The sequence below is a fragment of the Dasypus novemcinctus genome, chromosome 4 (genome assembly GCF_030445035.2).
Source record: "Dasypus novemcinctus isolate mDasNov1 chromosome 4, mDasNov1.1.hap2, whole genome shotgun sequence".
Taxonomy (NCBI): Eukaryota; Metazoa; Chordata; class Mammalia; order Cingulata; family Dasypodidae; genus Dasypus; species Dasypus novemcinctus.
Window position 1 is genome coordinate 57758965 of NC_080676.1, and position 23622 is coordinate 57782586.

The following is a 23622-nucleotide window of genomic DNA, read 5'->3' on the forward strand; positions in this document are numbered from 1 at the left end:
GATGCAATCCTCCTGCTTTCAGTTGTAGGCTCTCTAGGCTCCATGGTGTGGTGGTTGTCCTTCTTCAACTCCATCTTAGCTGAGTGAGGTGAGTCCAATAAATCCAATTGTAGGAGCTGGAGTCTGTTGAGGCTCAGGGCCTGGCTATCATATTGTCAGTCCAGAGATTCAAATCCCCTAATTATATCTTAAACCCCAACACCAACTACAATTCCAGTAAAGTAGCATGAAAGTCTTATGAAAAGAGATCCCATCTGAGTCCAGTTTCATCACGCAGAAACACCAGCTCCAAAGAAGGGCCATCTGACATGGCAATGAACCCCTCTGCCATGACCATAGAACCCGTGGGTCTCTTTAGCCCTCCAAGTCTTATCCTGTTCTTAACAATGTCTTTTTAAGAACAAAAGTTAAAGTATTTTTTCACTCCAGCTTTAAAATAAAAATTACATATTACATCAAGAAATTAAAGAAAAGGGATTGTTAGGGCACAGGCTTATATAATTTTTTCATTCAGTTCCCTTCAGAAATTTAATGGCTGTAATCTCTAGCATAAAGGAATGCACTGAGATTTCTGCAAGTTTATGATCTGGCTCAACTTCCTCCCTTGTGTTTAGCATAAGGGTCCACAGAGGAATATATCAAGTTAAATTTCTTCTTTACAATAAAGAAGATTCTTGGTAACTGTATGTAGACACACACTGAGATGGTTTAAAGAGAATACACTTGACTTACTACATTGGCAGGGGTGATATTTAAGGCATGTAACAATCAGTGCAGCAAGGGCACACTCAGAAGGCACACCTGGAATAGCAGGCCAGCTGCTCTGTGCCCCTGCTGAAGGTCACCCTGGGTCAAGAGACAAAACTTCTGGTAAAAACGGGACACATCCTACAAAATCCTCTCAACACTGCAAAAAAGTACACTTTGCTTCTTTCAATACACAAGTTTTAAATTTCAAACAATTTTTTCTTTGATGGATTTTGTTTTTGGTATCATATCTAAGAAATTTTCGCCTAACCCAAGGTCACAAAGATTTCTTCCAATGTTTTCTTCTGGAGTTTTACATTTTAGCTCTCACATTTAGGTCTATGCCACATTTCAAATTAATTTTTTATGTGAAGCATGAGATAAGGATCTATGACCTAGATTCTAGATCCATCTTTTTGCATATAGATATCCAATTTTTCCAACACCATTTGTTGGAAAGACTGTTCTTTCCCTATTGAATTACTTTAATGCCTTTATTAAAAAATCAATTGAAATGAAAATGCTCCAATAATAATTGAAGTGATGAATGCACAATTATGTGATGACACCAAATACCACTGACTGTATACTTTGGATGAACTGTTGCTTTATTAATATGTATCAGTAAAATTGATTCATTTTTAAAAATTAATTGATTGTATATATGTGGCTTTATTTGTAGACTGTCTATCCTGTTCCACTGACCTAGCTATTTATCCTTATGCCAATATTATACTGCCTTGGTTACTGTAGCTTTATATTGAATTTTTAAAATCATATAGGAAATCCTACAAATTTGGTAGTCTTTTTCAAAATTGCTTTAGCTAGTCTAGGTTCTTTGGCTATTTTAGGATTGGCTTGCCAATTTCTATAAAAAAGCCTGCTGGGATTTTGATAAAGACTGCATTAAATCCACAGATCAATCTGGAAAGAGTTGCAACTTACTTAATATTGAGTCTTCCAACCATGAACATGATAAATCTATCCATTTATTTAGAACTTCTTTAATTTCTCTTAGCAATATTTTACAGTTTTTAGTATATAGGTCTTAAACTTCTTTTTCTAACATTATTCCTAAGTATTTGATTCTTATTGGTGCTATCGTGAATATGGTTGTTTACTTAAATTTCATTTCTGGATTGTTTGCTGCTAGCCTCCCTTTTGAACAGATACTTAATTCTATGAAACTCTTAGATGAACTAGATAAATACTCTCTCATAACTAAAAAGAAAAGAGGTCTTCCGTTATGAAAATAAAATTCAACAGCATATTCTGGGAATGGCTTTAAGAAGTTTAAGTAGTTTTTCTCAGGAAGAACAATTTAATATACCCAAACCAAGGCATTCTTGAGCATTTGAATGGATTAAAAGGAAAAAATAACCACACTCCTACTAGCAGTGGGCTAATTTCCTAGCTGTCAGGCATGTTTTTAACTGCCAATTCATCTTGAGGGGTCACAGGATTGTAAGCCTCTTTAGATGGTTTATTCCACAGTATCAATGTATCTTTTTTAACACTTTATTTTTTAAAAAAGATACTTAGATCACATAAATGTTACATAAAAAATGTAGGGGATTCCCATATGCCCACTTCCTACCCCTCCCACATTAACAACAACCCTCATTAGTGTGGTGCATTTGTTACAACTGATGAACACATAGCGGAGCACGGCCACCAAGTGTGGATTATAGTTAACATTTTAAACCTTCTCCCGCACAGTTTTTTAAGTTATGACAAGATACGTAATGACCTGTATCTGTCATTACAACATCTTTCAGGACAATTGCAATGTCCCTAAAATGCCTACATAGTACACCTATTTTTCCCTTCTCTCTCCCCTCAGAAACTCCAGTGGCCACTGCCTTCACATCAAAGATAAAAATACTTCCATTGCTAGAATAACAGTAAGTCTATAGTAAAATACCAGTAAATCTACTCTAGTCTACAGTTCATTTCCCAATCTTGAGGATTCTGGGATGGTGATGGCTACTCTGTCTCTTGTTGAAAGGGGGCTGAGATCTCATGGGGCAGATGGATAGGACTATCTTGCTTGCAGTTGCAGACTCTCTCTGTTCCTTGGGATGGTCGTTATCCATCACCATTTCCTTGTTAGATGTTCTGGGTGAGTCCAATGAACTGGAGAGTAGGTGTTATAACTCTGTTGAGATTCAAGGCCCAACTGGTATATGGAAAGCCCAAAGATTTAAGTCTCTTGACATAAACCTATCAACTCTACTACTAACTATAGGTTCAAATAGACGGGGCAGTAGAGTTTTTAACAATAAAGACAGAAAACTAGTACCTCCTACCCTTAAATTTTTGCCAAATTCTTCTTGCACACTTTGTTGGTATTTATTTTGCTCTGTATTTATTCACAAACCCAAAATTATTGTTTTTAGACAAAAGTTGTCTCTGCCTTCAAGTAGGAAATGAGATGTGTCCTTTCCATTTACAAAGGGACAAGCCATACATTTTAAATTAAATTCTCATTACCAACAATTTCCTATGTATATCTATGGATTTCCTTTTGGCTGTCCACATACATTACCTTATTAAACTAAAGTATTTAAACAACTTCTACATGCATTTAAGTTGCTTGTCAGTTTAAATGTCTGTAATAAAGTTCCTCATTCTTGGTGACATATTAAAAGAAACTAGTGTGCTTTGACAAAATATTAATGTTCAAGGATTAGTCCAGATAACTTAGGGGATGAGGTTTTGTTTCTTTTTACTAAAGTTTAACATACATGCAGACAATGGCACCTAATAAATGTACAGCTCTTAAGTACATAATTTTCAAAAACTGAATACACATGTTTAGTCAGCTTTCAGATCTAAAAGAACATCACTAGCATAAAAAAGATCCCTTTTTGCTCTCTTCCGGCTACTATAGCCCCTCAGGTGATTCTAATCTGCAGCCAGAAGACTACTATGCCCTTTTCTCCCAGAGTAAGTCTGAGACAATCAAGAGAAGTAGCGAACTCCTATGTCAAATGGGCATATTAAGGGAGTGGATATGGCTGAAAAAGTTGGGCACCCGCCTCCCACATGGGAGGTCCCGGGTTTAATCCCTGGTCCCTGGTAACAACAGGCAAACAAACAAAAAAAAACAACTCAGGGGAACTGATGCGGCTCAGTGGTTGAGCACCAGCTCCCTACATACAAGGTCCTGGGTTCAATCCCTGGTCCCTGTACCTCAAAAAGAAAAGAACAGTTTTTAAAAATCATGATACATTGCATTATTTGATACCTTTTATTAGAATTATCAGTAACTTTAACTTCAAACTCAAAGTTAGGGCAAGGCTTGTTCTAATTGGCAGATGTCCTTTTATTATAGGAGCATTTTGTAAATTGTAACCCATCAAATTTCCTTTTTCATCAGGGCTGCCAGGAAGCCCAGAGCTAAAGCAGCTTTCCTTGGCCTACATTTTCTGACTTATGCTCCCTGGTCTGCTGAATCTTTTGTTATCTCTCCTTTATGTCTCTTTTTGTTACATCATCTTGCTGTGCCAGCTGTCCGCTCAGGCCAACTTGCCTTCACCAGGAGGACCAGGGAATTGAACCCTGGATCTCCCATATGGTAGACAGGAGCCCAATTGCTTGAGCCACATCCACTTTCCTAAATTTTCTGATTTAATTCCAACTCTATCCCCAATTATAGTTTCCCATATTATTTGTCTTTTTGCTCTTTTATCCTTTGATTTAACCACTATCTGTAATGTTTGCACACCACCTCAAATCTTGAATGTGCAGGCAAAATATGTGAAAATTATTTATTCTTTCTCATTATTTATGTTATTATAGTATCGAACATAAAACTAGTCCAAATAGACATGGACTTGGAAAAATTCCTTGAAATCAGCATATCCTAGGTTTGTTAGAGGCTTGTCATTTAAACTGAAAAATGGTCTCAGAGAATGGTCATTAAAAAGGGTCTGTGTTTTCATTAATTTTAATTAACTGGAATTTCTTATTAAACTACATCTTCCCTTTCCCTAAAATGCTGGGCAAAAAAATAAAAAAACTCCTGCTCAGCTTGGTCAAATGGACAGAGACTAGCACTGGTAATCAGGGAACTGGTTTATTCCTATCTTTGTCCTTGGTAAGTTTTGAAATCACCTGGGGATCATGATAAAAACACAAATTCAGGTATAATAGGTCTGAAGTGGAGTCTAAGAGTGTGCAATTCTGACAAGTTCCCAAGAGACGCTGTTGTTGCTGGTCCATGAACCACATGTTGAGAAGCAAGAGACTGGAAAATTTTAGATAAAATCATGTAACAATCTGCATCAGATTTTCCATGCATAAAATGAAGGCAACAGAGGAACAGGTGTAGCTCAGTGGTTGAGTGCCTGCTTTGCATGTGTGAGGTCCCAGGTTCAATCCCTGGTACTTCCTAAAAATAAAAAATAAAAATTCAAAAAAGAAGGTAATAATACCAGGTCATGTATGTTCAAATACGTACATGATAACTAAAGTGAAATTTATGTTAAAGAGTCTAGATTCCTAAAATAACATAGTACATAAAGGCCATATATTATTATCTCTTTGCCTTCCGAAGGACATTTTATACCAAGCAATAATTTAAAAAGCTGTAGAAAAAAACATTTTAAATACCCATGTGTATAAATTAATGCCTAAATAATTCAGTCTAAGAACTCTGATGCTAAAGAAGAGAACACTGATGCAGGAACACACAAGTACAACACAACTACATATACTCATTGATGCAAATTAAGGACCTTCTGTGTTCTCTGGATTGCTGGGAGGTGAGTATAGGATGAGGGTACTTCCCTTAAGAAGAGCACAGGGGACTTAAGGAGGAACCCAGATATGCATTAAAATCATAAAAAAGATAATAGCTAGATAGTTATAAAATTGACTGGAAAAGGAAATCAAATATTAAAGGGAAAGGGAGATGGCCAAGTGACTTGAGGAAACATGAAAGAATTTAAAAGGGGCAGAAATGCAGCAAGCAGTGAAGGGCAAGACTACTGCAAATGACTCCTAATTATTCTGCCTTTCACTGTCATCAGCCCCACCTCTCACACCACCCCACCCCATCTATTTCCCACTAGGCAGCCACAGTGATCTTAAGTGAAATGTAAATCAGAGCCCTTCACACCCTTGCTTAAAATCTTCCAGTGGCTTCCTTTGTACTTAGAAGGAAAAACAAATTATAGTGCCGGTAATGTTCCTTTGGGCTTCATCACCTTCTAACACTTTCTTCCCATGTGGGTTCTCTCAGCTCCAAATCCAAACCTTCCACCCTGTGCTTTGTGATGGGGCTCTGGCAAACCACTATTCTTTGTCACCAGGCTTCCTGCTAGGTACTTCCAACAGGCAGTGCTAGAAGGAAACTGGAAGCAAGAGCTTTTCTATCTCTTCACCTTGGACAGTACAAGCAGGTTCCAGTCTTCAGCTTCTTTTGGAACTTCCAAAACTAGCTCCATTGTGCCTGGTGGGTAGCAGCAACAGCCAGGTAGAGCCCCCTCCCCAGAGGTATGAGCCACAGCTACGGAAGGCAGGCCAGTCCCCTCCTACAAACCTCCAGTCTGAAAACCTCCACCTCTTCCCCAGTCCAGGAGGTGGTTGTTTGCTCAGTTGAAATATCTACCGGAATTTCAGTTCGACAGACTGGACCCTAAATGACACAGCTCCTCATTGCCTTCACTCCAATCACACTGGCCATTTTTTGTTCCTTAAATGCACCAAGCACATCTCAGAGCTTTGGCAATTCCATCTGCCTGACATTCTGCCTTGGGCTCTTCACATGGCAGGCTTCTTCTCACCATTTAGGTCTTTCTCAGTTATCACCTCCTCAGAGAGGTCTTTCCCAGGCCACCCATTTGAAAAGCATCTTCACTCTCTGTTCCTTTTCCTTGCTTTATTTTCTGCCCACCACTTATCATTCTTACTTGTATTCTTGGTTTAAATGGTTACTATCTGTCCCACCTAAGAGACCTAAGTGCCATAAGGGTAGGAACTTTGTCTTATTCACTGCTTTGTCTATCTTATTCATTACTTATTCCTAAGTATCCAAAACTTAGGAGACCAATTAAAGCTTGCTGAGAGAATAAATGCATGAAAGATCAGAGAAGGGGGAAGACGGAACAGGGCAGGTGGGACAATATAAGTATATGAGTAAGTGTTTAGAAGAAGAAATAAGCATGGTGTACAAAGAAGGTAAGAAACAAAATTTTGCAACAGGGTTAAGAACTAACAAATATATGACTCCTGAATCATTATATACATGCCTTTTTACTTTCTAGTATATTGTAAATCTCTAAAATTACTGAAACTTGCTCAACTAGAATCCAGATGCCCTAATCTCTGATGTAAAACTATATAACCTTTATCTTGTGGTTGTAAAAACCTTGCGACTGATCCCTGTTTCGTATCCTTCCCCTATTCAGTCTTATAATCACTGGGGCGCTCCTTAATGTTTATTAATGAAGGAACCTGAGCCAGCCCCATCCCAGTTACTCATTAGCATAAGCCTGTTAAACCTGGATACTGTAAAACTACCAAAATTACTGCAGTTCAGGGAAACAGATTTTTAGGTTGCTCGACCATCTAAGCTCCTTGATATATGTTAGTGATAAAAATGCTTTGTCTCTTTGAAACCCCAATGTCTCAGGAATTGGTCTTTGAAACGCACTGGGCAGAGAAACCTGATTTTGCTCAGTATCCATTTGAAAAAGATGATAGGATCATACTGGAAGTTCTTAAATGCCAGGCTAAGCATCTAGAGCTTCATTTTGTAACCACTGAAAACTAACTGACTGGGAAATAGCATGATGAACAGGTGATGTTTAAAAATAAAGAGCAGGGGATAATAATGAAACTAGTGCTCAAGAGGCATTTATCTAGCAGTATACAGAAGTGATCAGATGGGTAAAGGACTCAGAAGTAGGGAAACCAGCCAAGAATCAGGAAGCCAGGTAAGAGATCATAAGAGTCTGGATGTGTGATAAAAAAGAAATACTTCTGGAGACATTTCAAAGAAAGATTCAACACAAACTGGTTCCTATTTCATCTTGAAGGATGAAGAAAAGATTAAGAATGCCAAAAGTATGACCCTGGGATACGTGCAAACAAGTAGTGGGACATATTGAGAGAGACCGGGAAGTCAAGGGGACACAGATTTCTTTCTTGACTATATTCTTTTGTTTATATAGGGTACCACTTATATCCCCCAAAGAATATGATGTTCATAGGATCTGGTTTTGTACAAGTAGAAGAGGAGAGTTTTCCTTAATTTTAACTTATAATTTAGACCCTCCCCTCACCTATCTCACAAAAGTTCTAAAGAACATAGGATCCAGTATAGAAGGTGGCTAAGGAATGAGAAGGGACATGCCTAGTGTGATGGTTAGGCAAATGTGTCAACTTGGCAAGGTAACTGTGCCCAGTTTTTGGTCAAGCAAGCACTGGGTTAACTGTAATATAAGGACATTTATGAGCTTTAGTTATCAGTGAGTTTACAGCATAGATGGCTGATTACACCTGCCATCAACCTGGGAGACTGCTGTCAGCAATGAGTGACATTTTATCTAATCAGTTGAATGCCTTAAAAGGGGAAGTGATTCCAGCATTCAGAGAGAATTTCCCAGCTTGTCTTTGGACAGCCAATGTCTCTTGGAAACTCATCAAGAACCTTCAAAAGACTTTCACCAGAGTCCCTGGTTTGCAGCTTCTCTGCAGGACCTGGATTTGTACATCCCCACGGTCACGTGAAGAGAATCTTATAAATCTCATACTATTGACAGATATCTCCTATTGATTCTGTTTCCCAAAAGAACCCTGACTAATACAGCTAGTTTACAATGAAAGCCTAATCATCAAATGTAAAAACTCAGGAACAGCTAAAAGTAGATTTTAATTTTTATGACAAATTAGTAATTTTATGTCAATTATACAAATCTTATTTCTTTTCCATTGTAAATATCTTTAGTTCTTACCTGTGCAGCTGCGATCTTGGCCACTTGAATGATTTTCTCCATAGAAAGGTAGCTCTGCTGTGAGGGAGCAGGGCCAATGCAATATGCTTCATCTGCCTGTTTAAGATACATTACATGCTTAAAAGACTACATGGCTAGTGCACTATAGCACTGCTTCAGGATCATTTTATCAAATTAAGAAACTTACAATGCAAGAATTGTAGCCCATGTCTATGTTATTAAAAAAATCCAGTCATGGAATCTTTTGTAAGAAGAAGATGTTAAAGCATGATTTTCATTAATAATCTACATACTTGAATCAAAGTTAAAGTGCCACAGGACAGACAGCAGCAGGCATCAGTCATGTTACTATTATTACCAACAATAATCTTACATGTATTTAATGTCAAAAGTTTACAATTTGACAAGAGACAAAATATACAACAGGTGTGTATACCGAGAAATAAAAGTATAAAGTTTGCTAAAGTTTACACAATTATTAGAGTATAATGATAATTCTCCTTCTATACACTTGTGAACTATTGTATAATGTCACTTAAAACTTTCACATAATCCTAACACCCCTTGAAGTAAACCAGATGAACGTCATTCATTCAATCAAAGACTTTCTGAATGCCCACAATGTACCGGCTTTGAGGTGGGAGTTGCCTATACACCAGTGAACAGTGAACAGACAAATGTCCTGTTGGCACTACCCCTTCTCCCCATACTTATCCCCTTCTATAATAGATAGACCCACTATGATCAATTTGGGACAAATTTTCCATACCTATATTCCTATATATATATAAACAAATACAGTTTTTGTTTTAACACAGATAGTACCATACTATGTCATTTTCTTCTGTAATTATCTTTTTTTAAGTTACAGAAGTTGTGGGTTTACACAATAATCATGCATTAAAAAATACAGGATTCCCATATACCACCCTATTAGTAACACCTTGCATTGATATGGTACATTGGTTACAACTGATGAAAGTACATTTTTATAATTTTACTACTAATGTTTTTCATTAATAGTATATCTTGGGAGCTCTTTTCTTGCTGGTTCACATAGATCTACCTCATTTTTTAAAGTAACAGTTGCATATTCACTTAACCATATACTTGTTAATGGACATTTAAGTTGTGAAGGCAAAAAACTGGTTGCAGACAAGGCTGCAGAGGACATTCTTGTGCATGCCTCTTGTTTGCATGTTATGTACGAGCACTTCTCTGGTAGACAGACCTAGAGGAGTGTTTGCAGGGTTAGGCTGAGGAATATGCATATTTTAAAGCTCTTGGTTAATCATCTTTTTAAATGGTTTTACCAATATATATTTCTATCAATATGTATGAACATATCAATTCCTAACCACTTTCACTGACAATAATATAAATCTTTTAGATTATTTCTAATCTGATGTATCATTTTTAAAAAAAGTTTATTAAAGGTTTAAAGCAGGAAAGTAACATGATCAAATTTTGATTTTAAACTATCAGTCTGGCTGAAGTACAGAAAATAGACTGTGGACAGGGAGTCAAAAGTAGAAGCAGACAGACTACTTAGGAGCCTACAGCATTTGGCCAGTCAAGGCATGATAGTGGCTTTGACTTAAGGTGCAGATAGTAGAGAGCAGAAAAAAGAGAAAAGAAATAAACAGAAAGTAGAATTAAAAGCACTTGGTGATTGACTTGATGTGGGGGCTGAGGGGAGGGTGAATATAGAGTTGAAAGGAAGAGAGATGTTCAAAGAAGAATTCCAGATGCTAGCATTATTACTTTATAAGGAGCAGTGTTGCCATCCACTGGGTTAGCAAAAAGCAGGTTCAGTAAAAATGAAAGATCATGAGTCCAATTTCAGACAATTATGTTTGGTATCTGTGACACATTTAAGTGGAGATGTTCAGTAGGTAGATAAACATGTATCATGCTCAAAAGTCTGGGCTAAACATAAAAATTTGGGAGTTTTCAGCTAAGCCATCAGAGTAGAGGTAATGATCTAGAGTGAGACTACACTGCGAGAAAAGAGGATCAAGGACTAAGTCTTGAGGAACTTCAACATTAAGGGTCAGGTGGGAGGGTAGGATTATTAAAAAAAAAAAGACACTGAGAAAAATGGACAGAAAGATAAGAGGTCATGAGTACCAAGAGAAGAATTTATTTCTAGAAGGAAGGAGTGGTTTACTATGGTGTTAAATGCTATGGGGAGGTCAAGTTGGCTGAGAACTGACTCCACTGGATTTAGGGAGGTGGACAACATAGGGACATGACAAATTCCAGTGGAGAGGTGAGAACAGAAGTTCAACAGGTGGCTTAGAAAAAGAATGAGAGGTAAAGAAGAGGAAATAGCAGGACAAATGATTATGAAACAGACTATAAATTGGAGAAAAAAACTGAAGGTTGGATGGGGAGAGAGGAATATGGGGTAGTGATAGAAGATGGGAGAAACTACAGAATATTTAGATACTTTTAGGAACAATCTAGTGGAGGAGTGGTCAAAGACACATAAGTCAAAGTGGAAGATTCTTGACGAGGGGTAGAGGAGGATTCCAGAGCACAGGCAGAGTAGTGGCGTTGGATGGGAGAAGATAGCTGCAGGTGCAGAAAGGTCAGCAAATTCTGTAGAAGGCAGCTCAGATAGTTCTTTTTGCTCCCTGAAATCAAGACGATCTGCTAAAAATAAGATGGGTAGAGGGGGAGACAGAGGTTTGAATGAAGCAAAACAGGTTTGTAACAGTCAAAGCACAAAGTGAGAAAGAGAAGTGGCTAGAGAGCCACACCAGTCTGCTCTGCAGTGCTGAAAGCCCAGGTGGAGTTGGTCACCATGAATTTATATTGGTGCCTGGAGTCTTGCTGCAGGCATAAAGAAGGTCAAGAGTGGAATTCATCCAGGGTCCGGGTTCTATTTAATGGATAATAGGTAGTCATCACTGATAACATTTACAATCTTCAAGGAACAGAGTTTCTTTGGTTTCATTTTGTTTTGTTTTTTTAGTTATGATTTTATAGATAAATTAAACATCAGGAATGTTAAGTGAGTTGCCTAAGAGTAGAATCTTGATCGTTCTCCTTGCTAACAGTGATGAACATGGGTTACTCCAAGTATGGTCTGTGGATCAGCTACATTCTAGGAACTGTTTTAACCAGTCCTTGATAAGCTTAGGACATTGCCTGTAAATCAACCACACCACTAGGCAACTCTGTTTAGTTCCACTAGCATTCTCACTGGAAAATGTCCCTAAGAGACACTGTAGTTTTAATTTTACTGAAATACTGCTAACACTAACAAATACAAAGTGTTAATATAAAGAACTAAAATATTCACACAATAAACAAACACATCACTCATAAGACGTGACTTCCAGTTTTTAACCACATACCATGTCTACATGCAAGGAGTTCCTGTCGGCCTCACTATAGACAGCCACTGTCTGTACACCCATTTTTTTGGCTGTTTGCATCACCCTGCAGGCAATTTCTCCTCTGTTTGCGATGAGAACCTTGGTAATGTTTCTTCCTATTTAAAACACCATGAAGATCATACAAAAATATTATTGGGGAGCAAGGAACAAGATTGAGAACATATTCCAAAATATTAGCCAGCTTCTAAAACACTGTTCTGCTTATAAACATATTGGTAATTTTACTAATTTTAAACAGTGCATTTCTTTGCTCTTTACTGAAATTAAAGATATCCTTACTAATATAAAATTTTAAATTACTCAGTCTTTTCAACTTAAAATAAGGTCCATCAAAACCCCATTAAGGGAGCAGACGCAGCTCAGTAGTTGAGTATATACTTTCCATGTACGAGGTTTATCCCTGGTACCTCCTAAACCAACCAACCAACCAACCATTAAAAGGTCCTTTGCTATGTCCAAGACTCCACTTGTCCAAGACTGACTTATAATAGCTAAAAAAATCATCCTAGTTAATAATAACTAATATTTAATAAGTATTTCCTATGCTGCAAGTCCTGTGCTAAAGATTCCATGTGGACCTAAATCCTCACAATAATCCTGTGAAGTAAATTCTGTTATTGTTACCTCAATTTTAAAGATGAAACTAAGACTGAAAGAAAAATTATTTTTCTGAAATTATACAGCTAAAAATAGTGGAAGATGCAGCCTTACAACAAAGGTTGAACTTTCAGTCACTCTACTCTACAAGCCAATCTCCTGAAGCCTCTGGATCATCCTTGCTTCTGAGGCTGGCATACATGAGCACAGATTCAGAGACAATTCACAAGTCCAAGGTACTGCTCTACTGCCTGTACCTCTATGTATACAGGCATGTGTATTTCTCTTGAAATATAAATGAATACTGAACCAGGCAAATGACATCAATGCCATCATGATATGCTATTGTATTAATATATAAAATGGACTTGGTCATTACATATTAAATAAATGTTCCTTGACAGTTTAGAATAAAGTTATTTCTTCTCAAAAATATAAAATTTCATATAATTTAAAACTGTTTTCCAAGAGAACCCAAGGATCTTTGCAGGATAAATATGTGTTTGGGATGGGGTTTCTACACCCAATTGACCAAAAGTTACACTTTTATATGCTTTGTAACTGGGAATTCTTGTAAAATTTCATTAAAAAAAAAAACCAGTCTGCTACTTTAAAGAATTCTAAAAGCATCAATTTAGATCATCATAGTTATGCTTTTCTAGTTCAACAGCACTGAAGAGGCCCAAGCAGAAACAATAACATAAATATAAAATGTTCTTGGGGAACAGGTGTAGCTCAGTGGTTTGAGTGCCTGCTTCCCATGTATGAGGTCCTGGGTTCAATTCCCAGTACCTCCTAAAAAATAATAATAGAATTAAATTAAATTAAATTAAAAAGCTTAAAAGATATTACATAAAAACAAAATTTCTCAAGTATTTATATATTTTAAACGCAAAAGCAAGAAAAGTCTGACATAAAAAGGGTGAAAACCATGAGCCAATTCTTACCAAGAAAATTATCATGAATTACAAAACTTCAAAGGTGTATGAAAACTATTTCTATTATGTACAAACCAAGGGATTAAACATTTCTCTTTCTTAATTCAAAATCTGAAGCAAAATCTAAAAATCCAAAAATGAAGACTTAATACCTGCGGTGGTACCATACTTCATGGTTCTTTGCTTCCAAGCCCACCTCCTATAAGATAAATCCAAATGGCATTATATGAAATAAAATATGCAAATTGGTCATTTTTTCCCCCAAAACTTGAAACTAAGTCCAGACATGACTTTCGTTAAACCTCACTAACCAACTGATTTAGTAAGACTGTCTCTGTGGAAAGAAAACAAACCTAGAAATCAGTACTTATTTTCTTCCCTTGCACTGTGTGTCCCTGAACAAGCCAATCTCCTGAAGCCTCTGGATCATCATTGCTGGTAAGGCATGAGCACAGATTCGGAGACAATTAGAAGTCCAAGGTACTTCAAGATCATCTAGCTCACCTTTTTTCACACTTTTTTTTTTACTACAACACACAAGAAAAACCGTATTTTACCTCACAGCCCAGAGTGCACAAAATTAAAATGCTGGTTTCATAAACGAAGATTCACCCTGCATTTTGATACATTCTGTTCTAATCCATTTTATTAAATAACAAATGAACAAACCACATTTAAAAAAATATTGATCTAATACAACCATCCGATAAGATAGTTTTGAACAATTAAACCCAGAAGGAAATAGAAGGAAGCTGAACAGGGTAGCAGAAAGAATGCTGGCTGGAGGTCCAGAAGAGCCAAATTCTCATCCAAACCCCACTACTGATCCGCTGATGAAACACTCGACGTAAGTATTCCTCAACCTTTTATTCATTATTGTCTTCCTAATAAGAAAAATTAAATACTAAGGAATAAGATTTTGTTGGTAGGGTTGAACATTGGAGGGCTACAAACCATGATAATACCTAAGATTTCATGATCTCCCAAGAACCAATATTTTGCTTTACATGCCCTCACATAACGAAGTGTCCTTACATAACAAAGAGAGGATGAGAAGTGATCTTTAAGAGATTTCTCAATTGTACAGTTGTACTCCAATTCCTTGTGCTAACAGGAAATGGAGAAATAGGCCAAATGACTTGTTTGAGGTGTCCAGGCTAGGCAGAAGCCCATTAAGGTCTCAAACCATTTTTAAGTTCTCTGATGCCCATTGATACAATTAGTTAAAGCTGCACTTTAACCAAGAGCTGACAGAAAGCCAGCCAGATTCACCTTGGGAACAAAAAGAAAAATACAGCAAAAAGCATGCAGCTGAAGTGGCTGAGCTCCTGGTTCTCATGTACGAGGTCCCAGGTTTGATCCCTGGAACCCCCTAAAAACAACCAAGCAAAAAAAAACCCAACTCTAATTGGGAAGTATATGTGGCTTGGTGTTCCCATGTACAAGGTTGGGGGGGTGGGGAGGGGAAGAGCAATGCCTACTAGGTTTCAGCTAAAACGAATATGGTAGGAAACAAATTGCAGAAGCAATTCTACCTTAGACTTTTCCATCCATTTCTGTAATATCTGACAAAACAGTAGTTAGAAAGGACTAACCATTTTAGAGCCTTCACAAAGCGGGACACAAAAAGCACAAATACGGGACATCAGACACTATATAACTGTATGAAGCTGAACAGGAGGAGTATCTCTCCAGGACAGAGGCAGGAGGCAGGCTTACTGTAGCCCAGGGGTTCTTAACCTCTTTTGTCCACAGACCTCTTTTCCAGTCAGGTGAAAACCATGTACCCCTTACTAAGTCTACACTAAATTGCGTATTACTTAACTATATCATATCTGCACCAACACGTCCCCACAAGAATAATATTTTTTTGGATTTCAATTCAAGCTCATGGACCCCCTTGCTGAAATGGGTCCATATACTCACTGTCCCATCATGCACACTCAATCCCATGATGCCAAGATCCATGAAGGGCTGAGCGGAGACCGCGAGCCCACAAGACATGGTGCCTGAGTTCCACAAGTCAGCTTTCTCAGGAAGCTGTTACTTTTCCATGTCTCTCCAATTCAGCAGACCGCACTCTCATAACCTTCAAACAGGGATCAACTTTCCTGATCTTTGTAAGGTATTTTAACTCATAGCATCTTCTTCTCATCACACTCTTCAGACAGATTTCTGATAAGATTTAAGGCAATCCTGAGCAAATGTGGCTACAAAATGATTGCTTCTTGATATATCCAAATTAAAACTCAAGTTTTAAACTTAAGACTGTTTAAGGCCACTGCTGGTCTAAAACATTCCTCCGCCATCTTCTCAGCAAAGACAGACATATGCACACACACACCACTTGACTATACGCCTCTGTTGCAACAATGTTTTCATTGGTCTATTTCATTTTTCACAATTATCTAAGCCACAATTTAAAACAATCAGTGGCATAATCAAGATTTAGAAGTTATTTCCATGAGATAATTACAACCCATTTGAGACAGCTTCTACACCAGCCTATTCTCCTTTCTAAAATCCCATCATTTAAGATTCTTTTCTGAGTTACTAGAGAATCATGACATAAAAAGAATCATAAACATGTTTTATACTGATAAGATATTTAGGGATGCAGACTTGGCCCAATGATAGGGCATCCACCTACCACATGGGAGGTCCACAGTTCAAACCCCAGACCTCCTTGACCCGTGTGGAGCTGGCCCATGCACAGTAATAATGGCGTGCAAGGAGTGCCGTGCCACGCAGGGGTGTCCCTGCACAGGGGAGCCCCACGTGCAAGGAGTGTGCCCCATAAGGAGAACTACCCAGTGTTAAAGAAAGCGCGGCCTGACCAAGAATGGCACCACACACATGGAGAGCTGACACAGCAAAAAGAAACACAGATTTCCTGGTGCCGCTGATAAGAGTAGAAGCTGTCACAGAAGAACACACAGTGAATGGACACAGAGAGCAGATAATTGGGGGGGGAGGGGGAGAGAAATAAATAAATAAATCTTAAAAAAAAAAAAGATATTTAACTCTATAAGACATTAACAATTTTAACACTTTCCATGGTGACAGCTACTTGAGAATAGTTCTACACACACACCTAAACTTGGAAGAGAAGACAGTAAGTTTGCATAGTATCCTGAAGAGCCCTGGGAACTAGGAAAACAAAAAAAAACCAGAAGAAAGAAAAGGGTACTAACATTACTTGCACCAATGTTACTATTTTGCCTTGGGGCTAGTTCTACAATTAAGAAAACGGAAAATCCAAGGTATTTTATAACTTATGGAAAATAAAAGCAAACACAGGGCTTTTAGAATAACAAAGTTAACCAACATATCCCAAACATCTGCTATGTAGCAGGTCATGAGATCTATGTTTATTAATTTGATGGATTCCCAGTGAATTCAAAGGAAAACTCTGTATTATCAGTATTTTAGATTTCAGTCAATAAAGTGGGTGTGCAGTATGTGATTATATTTGTATTTCCCAGTGATTGATGATATCGAGCATATTTTCATGTGCTATTCGGCATCTATATATCTTCTCCAGTGAAGTGTCTGTTCAACTCTGTTACCCATTTTTAAGCTGGGTTTTCTGTAGTACAGTCCTTGGAGTAAGTCTCACTTCTCACTAGATTAAAAGTGTCAAGAAAGTAGTGTCTCTGTCCTCTTGCTCTTGAGCCCCAGTGCTTGACAGAACTGCTGCTAAATAAATGCTGTTGAAGGAATGAGTAACATCTGGGTGAACTCTGCAGGAAGAGCTAAAATTAGTTGTTTGAATACAGAAGAAAAACCCTGTCAGAAATATCTGGGCTGTGTTACCTGGCTCCTCCCCTTAAGAGTCAAGACTACATCCAGCAGCACCATAAGAGGAAGGCTCCAGGGCCAGCCCCTAGGACATTTAAAGCAACAGGACACATATTTGGTCTGTGCACCCACTGGAGATCATGGGCAGAAATTTTCCCTCCACTGAACTGCAGGCTGTTAGGATAAAACCTACCCCTCTCCTCTGTGTAAGGAAATCCCTTAACCTAACTCTGTGGGTTGAAGATCCTCCCATTTCCTCATTCTGAGTGTCATGAGGGCCAGAAGTAGCATTAAAGCCCACCCTACTTCAGCCAAACTCCATGATTCCATGACTTGATGTAATGACAGTTCCCTCTGGGGTTCTCCATCCAAAGTTGCATTCCTCATTTGCGGACTCAATTGCCAGACCTTTCCCAAACTTTTACTCCCTTATCCTTCTTAGAAATTGTCTTGCGTTCAGTTCCTTACTATATATATATGTTAGATTAATCTAAAATAATGGGTTCAGTTATTCTTATGTGATGCTTTTCTTCTTCAATAGATTGAGACAGTCTTAATAGGATAATTATTGGTGAGAATTTTAAGCACCATAGATTGATGATGAGCTACTAGTAGAAGATAATTTTAGGCAACAGATCATCTTTACAGAGATATATAACCTTTACATGGGGTTAGACTGAGTTTCAAATATACTTAACCACATTAGAAAAAATGTGGGACTTTATGGGATACAGCCTTAGTTTTCTAAAACAAGGGCATAAAAATATTTTGATTCTGCATTGCGTATTTTCAATAGTGTTCAGAATCAGACACCTTACTGTTTATCCAGTCCAACCATCCATTCTGATGCCACTCTCCAGCATCATATCTGAATTGTTACCCAATACTTGCTGGCACACTTCTAATGGTAAGAAACCCCCCTAGGCCCCTAAAAAGGTATATTCCATCCTCGGATAGGTCTGACTACTAGAAAGATTTCCTGTATGCTGACTTGAAACGTCTTTCTTGCCTACTGGCCATTCTGAACTTCACAGAAAAACAGACAATATGTGCTTCCACCTGTGATGTAATAGTAAATACACATCACTACCTATCACATATTCTGGCCATAAAATCAAATCTCAATCTGACCCAGTCTCTAAAACTACCAGTTTACAGGAAACGTAGGTGATGGATGAATGTTAAATAACATCAGGGGGATGCAATCAACAAAATTCAGAATGCAGGAAATTCTAAGCCAATTTACTGTTTCTTTTAATCAAAATCTGTAAAAGAAACTAGATGAAAGGTATTACATATTGTTGATTCCATCTATACAAAACATAATTACAAATAAATTAGAAAGATGGAAACAATAGCAGCTATGTATGGCAGGGGAAGCATAGAGAGATTGAGAGGTGATTATTAAGGGGTAGAGTTTTCTGTTTGTCTGTTTGCTTATTATTACTGGAATAATGAAAAAGTGCTAATAATGACTGAAGTGATGAATAAACAACTATGTAATTAGACCAAATACCACTGATTGTATATTACAGATGGAGTGTATGTTTTATTAATACATATCGATAATACTGATTTTTTAAAAACTGTAAGAAACAATAAAAGAGTAAGGGCGAAGAGATTAAGAGGCTTAGTGGGTAGATGGGGTTGCATGGAGAGAGGCGGAGGAGGGAGGGGCAGGCCTGAGGACAGGATACCTTGTCCCCAACTCCTGACCCGAGGGGTGCAGCCCATGCCAGGCTTGCACCAGGTTTGTGAGACTTGCGTGGAGGAAGCAACAGCATCACTGCTGGCAGGGCTTCTGGGGAGTGAGGGTGGGAGGGGGCCTGTCAACCCGTCTCTGCTGCTGTCTCAGCATAGTGTGCTGGCCACGTGTTAGAGGTGGTCAAGCCCCTGGCCCAGTTCACCATCATGCTGGAAGACATATGCTGACTCCAGGGAGCCCACCCAGGGCAGCCATGCTGATGCAGAAGAGCCTGGAGAAGCCCAGGATATGAAGAAGCACATGACCATGACCTTGCTGGACACTGAGCAGAGGTATATGGAGTTGCCACACACGCTGAGGCAGGGCTATATCAAGTCTCTTAAGCAGCCAGAGATCTGCTTGCTGTGTGACCCACTGCTGGTAAGCGACATCTTCAGCCAGGTTCCTGGGCTCCTGGACCACCACAAGCAACTACTGGAATGGGTGTGCAATTGTGTACAGACTTTGCACACCCAGCAGAACACGGGAGACCTGCTCATCTGGTTCTTCTCCAAGGACGTCCTGGTAAACATCTATTCTGTCTCTATTGATAGTATCTTCAACTTGAAGGATGCTGTGCATATGGCTAAGGAGGCAAGGCCTGCCTTCCTCAAGTTTCTGGAGAAAAGCACAAGAGAACAAGAAGCAGGCACCATCTGACCTCATGATCATGACTGTATAGCAGATACCACAGTAGGAGCTTCAGACAAAGGACCTCTTGAAGCACACACCTGAGGATACCCAGACCACCTGTTCCTCCTGGACACACAGTGGAACGTCAAGCAGGCTGCTCAATGCATCAACCAGTGTGTGCGGAGTGCAGAGGAGGCTGAGTGGCAGGCCTGAGACCTACAGGAGATTGTCGCTCACGCTGAGGGCATGGAGATCTCCAGGCACCTCTACAGCAGTTCGAGGCAGGAGATGGTCACTGAAGTGAAGGCCATTAGAAGGAAGAACCATCTTCTTCCTGTCCATCAACAGGGTTGGCAACACACTGAAGCAGAAGTCCGGCCCCTGGCGGTGCAGCTCCATGAGCTTGTCCATGGCTGCCAGCCTCATCCATGTGGCCAGCAAGTGCAGGTTACTAGGGAAGCTGCTGCTGGAAGACATCGTCAAAGGGGCATCCCAAGTAACCAATCGGGAGAATATCCAGAAGCCATCAGCCACCTGGATGAGGACCTGACCACCCTGGGCCAAATGAGCAAACTCTCAGAAAGCCTCAGTTTCCCCTATGTGAGCCTGGATGATGTGCTGCATGATGCCTCCACCGCCAAACATCAGGACCTGTCCAGGAAGCAGGTGCTGTGCCATGAACTTTTCTTCCTACCACCAACCTGGAGCGGTGTACCATACAGCCTGAGGTCACCAACTCCATTTTTGAGTTTACCTGCCCTGAAGCCAAGCAGACTTTCAATGAGGCCAAGAAGAAGCAGGTGAGCCAGGCCCATTGTTAGTACTCTCCTCCCAAGAGCCTCAAGGCAGTGGACATTGCCTGGTAGTTGTAACTTAAGAGTCAGAAATTCCAGAAGTGCAGGGTCATGTGCAGTCAGCAAGGAGGGTATCTGAATAATAACTATGGCCTCCCCAGGGCCTCCCTTGCAGGAAGTGAATTCCATAAAGGGGGTTTGCTTAGGGCAGGGGTCCCATTGTGGGTGTGGATGGTTTAATCCTGCAGGCCTGCATCAGAGAACACTGCAGGGTCCCTGACCTACAAGATGCTTAGGGACCTCCAGGTATAACTCCCTCATTGCACAGATAGGAAAATTAAGGCCAGGGACAAGCAGGACATATCCCACAGCCACCTCATTCTACTGTGGCTGAGATCAGGCCCCTCCCTAGAGAATCCCTGTGGGAACAGGGAGGAAGGGAAATGTGACAGGGGCAGGACCAAGGTGAGGCGGATGCTGAGCAAGGTCTGTTTCCCCCTGCCCTGTACCCTTGTCTGTCTATCCACCACAGTATCTACCAAAAGCTGTCTAGACCCTAAGTTTCAGGGAAGGCCATCCCCCAAAAACATGCAGTGGCTGCAGGTGTGTGTATAAACGTGGGTCATATGGGTGCAGGTATTCAAAGTCAGCATGCATTCATGCATTTTTGTTTTGCGTACAATAATGTATATATGTCTTGAACATTGCCTATAGACTTAGACGAAATCAACCAAAGGCAGTCTGTGAACCTTGTTTGCATACTGATTTAAACAAGTCAACATGGAACAAGTAGAGGAATTTGAACAGTGACTGGATGTTTTATGATATGGCTCAACTGATAGAGCATCTGTCTACCATATGGAAAATCCAGGGTTCAGTACTCAGGGTCTCCTGGCCTGTGTGGTGAGCCGGCCCACACGCAGTGCTGTTGCACACAAGGAATGCCATGCCATGCAGGGCTGCCTCCCTCATAGGGGTGCCCCATGTGCAAGGAGTTTGCCCCGCAAGGAGAGCTGCCCGGCATACACACACACAAACTGCAGCCCTCCCAGGAGTGGTGCGGCACACATGGAGAGCTGACACAGAAAGATGAGGCAACAAAAAGAAACACAAATTCTCAAGATTTGTTTCAAAATAATTCAGTGGAAGGAGAAGGAGTGGATAGGGATATGGCTGAAACCAGTTTGGCCAAAGTTAATAATTACGGAAGCTAGACAAAAAGTACACAAAAGTTCATTATACTATTCTAAATCTGTTTGAAAATGTCTTCAATAAAACATTAATGAACCCATCTCCTATGGTACCTCAGAGTCATATACAACAAGTTTATTGGCTATTTCAAAAGACAGCCCTTACCATACCTGAAGATAGCTTTTTGCCTCTAAGGTAAATAGCCACAATTCTTTCAAAAATTCCTCTTTAGAGGCTTTTCTTTTTCTCTTGTGCTTGGTTCCTCCCCCCACCCCCAACCCCCTTGTTAGCTTAATGAGTAGGAAGCTTTGAAATCCTGGAAACTCCAAACACTTTTAGTCCATACAGCAGCATACACTGCCCAACATGTATGTAGATGTGTGCAAATGTGCACACGAACACATACTGCTACAAAATTATTCTAAATGATTGAATCTGCAGAGGCTAAGTTTATGGATTGATTTATATGTCCCAGGTCCTGTTTGAACCTCTTTACACGTATTCGTTTAATTCTCGTAATCTAAGGTGCTAGCATTATCTCCATTTTACAGGTGAGAAAATTGAGAAAGAGGTATTAAGTAACTTGCCCAAGGTCACACAGCTAGTAAGTGGCAAAGCCAACACCCCAGCCTTCTGCTTGCAAAGTGTGTGCCATTTAGCATTAAGCTATACCCTAATTCCAGAATGACAACGAAGGTAATAATGACAAAACACAGGAAAATAAACCTGCTCCCTGGAAGCCTGAATTTCTTCACCTGTCAAAGTCATTATTTACTAAAGCTTAGAGCTCTAAATTTGAAAGTGATCTGGAGTTGGTTAACTACAGTGAGTCATCTGTTAGCTTTGTTCAAACTGTAGTTGAATTTTTGGCAAAACAACTTTTCAAATCTCTGGAAGGTAAATTTGCTTTTGTCAACGTGATTCCTTCCAACAATGAGAACGAGCTCCAGGAGCCTCTCTGAACTGGACACCCGATGGGAGACAGCTGACCTGATGCCGGGACTGAAAGCAGAACAGAAAGGGGCTGGGGTTCTGCTCGCGTCCTGCCCTCCCGCCCCGGCCCCTCCGCACTCACCGCGCCCCCGCCTCTGCGCGCCTCCGGCGCCCTCCACCCGCCGTTACCTCCGCGGCCGCAGCAGGCTCGGGAGACGCTGCCACCGGTTCCTCTCCGCCGCCAACAGCAGCACCGACAAGGCAGAGGCCGCCGCCATGTTCCTGGAGCCCCGCGGATCTCCGACTCCCCAATTCGCAAGAGACTGCGTCTCTCAAACACAGCAAAACCTTTCCTCCGGTCCGCCAGCCTATTGTCCTCCGTCCGCTACCATCCGGTCAAATTGGTGCAATTGGCCAATCGAAGTGTGACCTTCGGGCGAGGGCGTCTCCGCCAAAGCCAATCAAAGAAAGGAGCAACGCTTCAGGAGCGACGATTGGCTAATCGGACCGCGAGGCCGCGGGGGTGTGGTCTCTGCTTCCTGGGTCTTGTTGGGGTTCTGCGCCTACTCGCGGAGGGACTGCTGTTTTTTTGCGGCCGGGACTGCGTTAACCTCATAGCCCACGGGGCTCGTTCTCGCTGGTTTCGCTCCAGGGCGAGAACCACCTCCCGCCTTGACTTTTACTATTAAAACCGCGGGAAAGACGAAAAAATTAAGATGGGCGTGGAGAGAAAGTGTTGTCAAGATTGGAAAGCAGTAACAAAGAAGTAAAATACAAACCAAAAACTATGTTTTATTGACTTGGGAAAAGTCAATACCAAATTCAAAACAAAATTGTAGGATATTTATAGTATAAAGACAATGAAAACACTAC

General features: G+C 40.0%; 1 protein-coding gene and 1 non-coding gene across 2 annotated transcripts in view; one reads left to right on the forward strand and one right to left on the reverse strand.

Annotated features, from left to right (window-relative positions):
• MCCC1 (methylcrotonyl-CoA carboxylase subunit 1) overlaps window positions 1–23155 on the reverse strand; it is an 82345-nt gene extending 59190 nt beyond the window's left edge. The window contains exons 1-4 of the mRNA XM_004464620.3: window positions 22939–23155; window positions 13806–13852; window positions 12077–12213; window positions 8712–8807 (exon numbers count right to left, since the gene is read on the reverse strand). Of these exons, the coding sequence (XP_004464677.2) occupies window positions 8712–8807; window positions 12077–12213; window positions 13806–13852; window positions 22939–23027 (369 nt within the window). The 5' untranslated portion in view covers window positions 23028–23155. The remainder of the gene's footprint in view (window positions 1–8711; window positions 8808–12076; window positions 12214–13805; window positions 13853–22938) is intronic.
• TRNAG-CCC (transfer RNA glycine (anticodon CCC)) lies at window positions 13437–13512 on the forward strand. Its single transcript has one exon. It is a non-coding gene; the product is annotated as a tRNA-Gly (tRNA).
• Window positions 23156–23622: the final 467 nt, after the last annotated feature.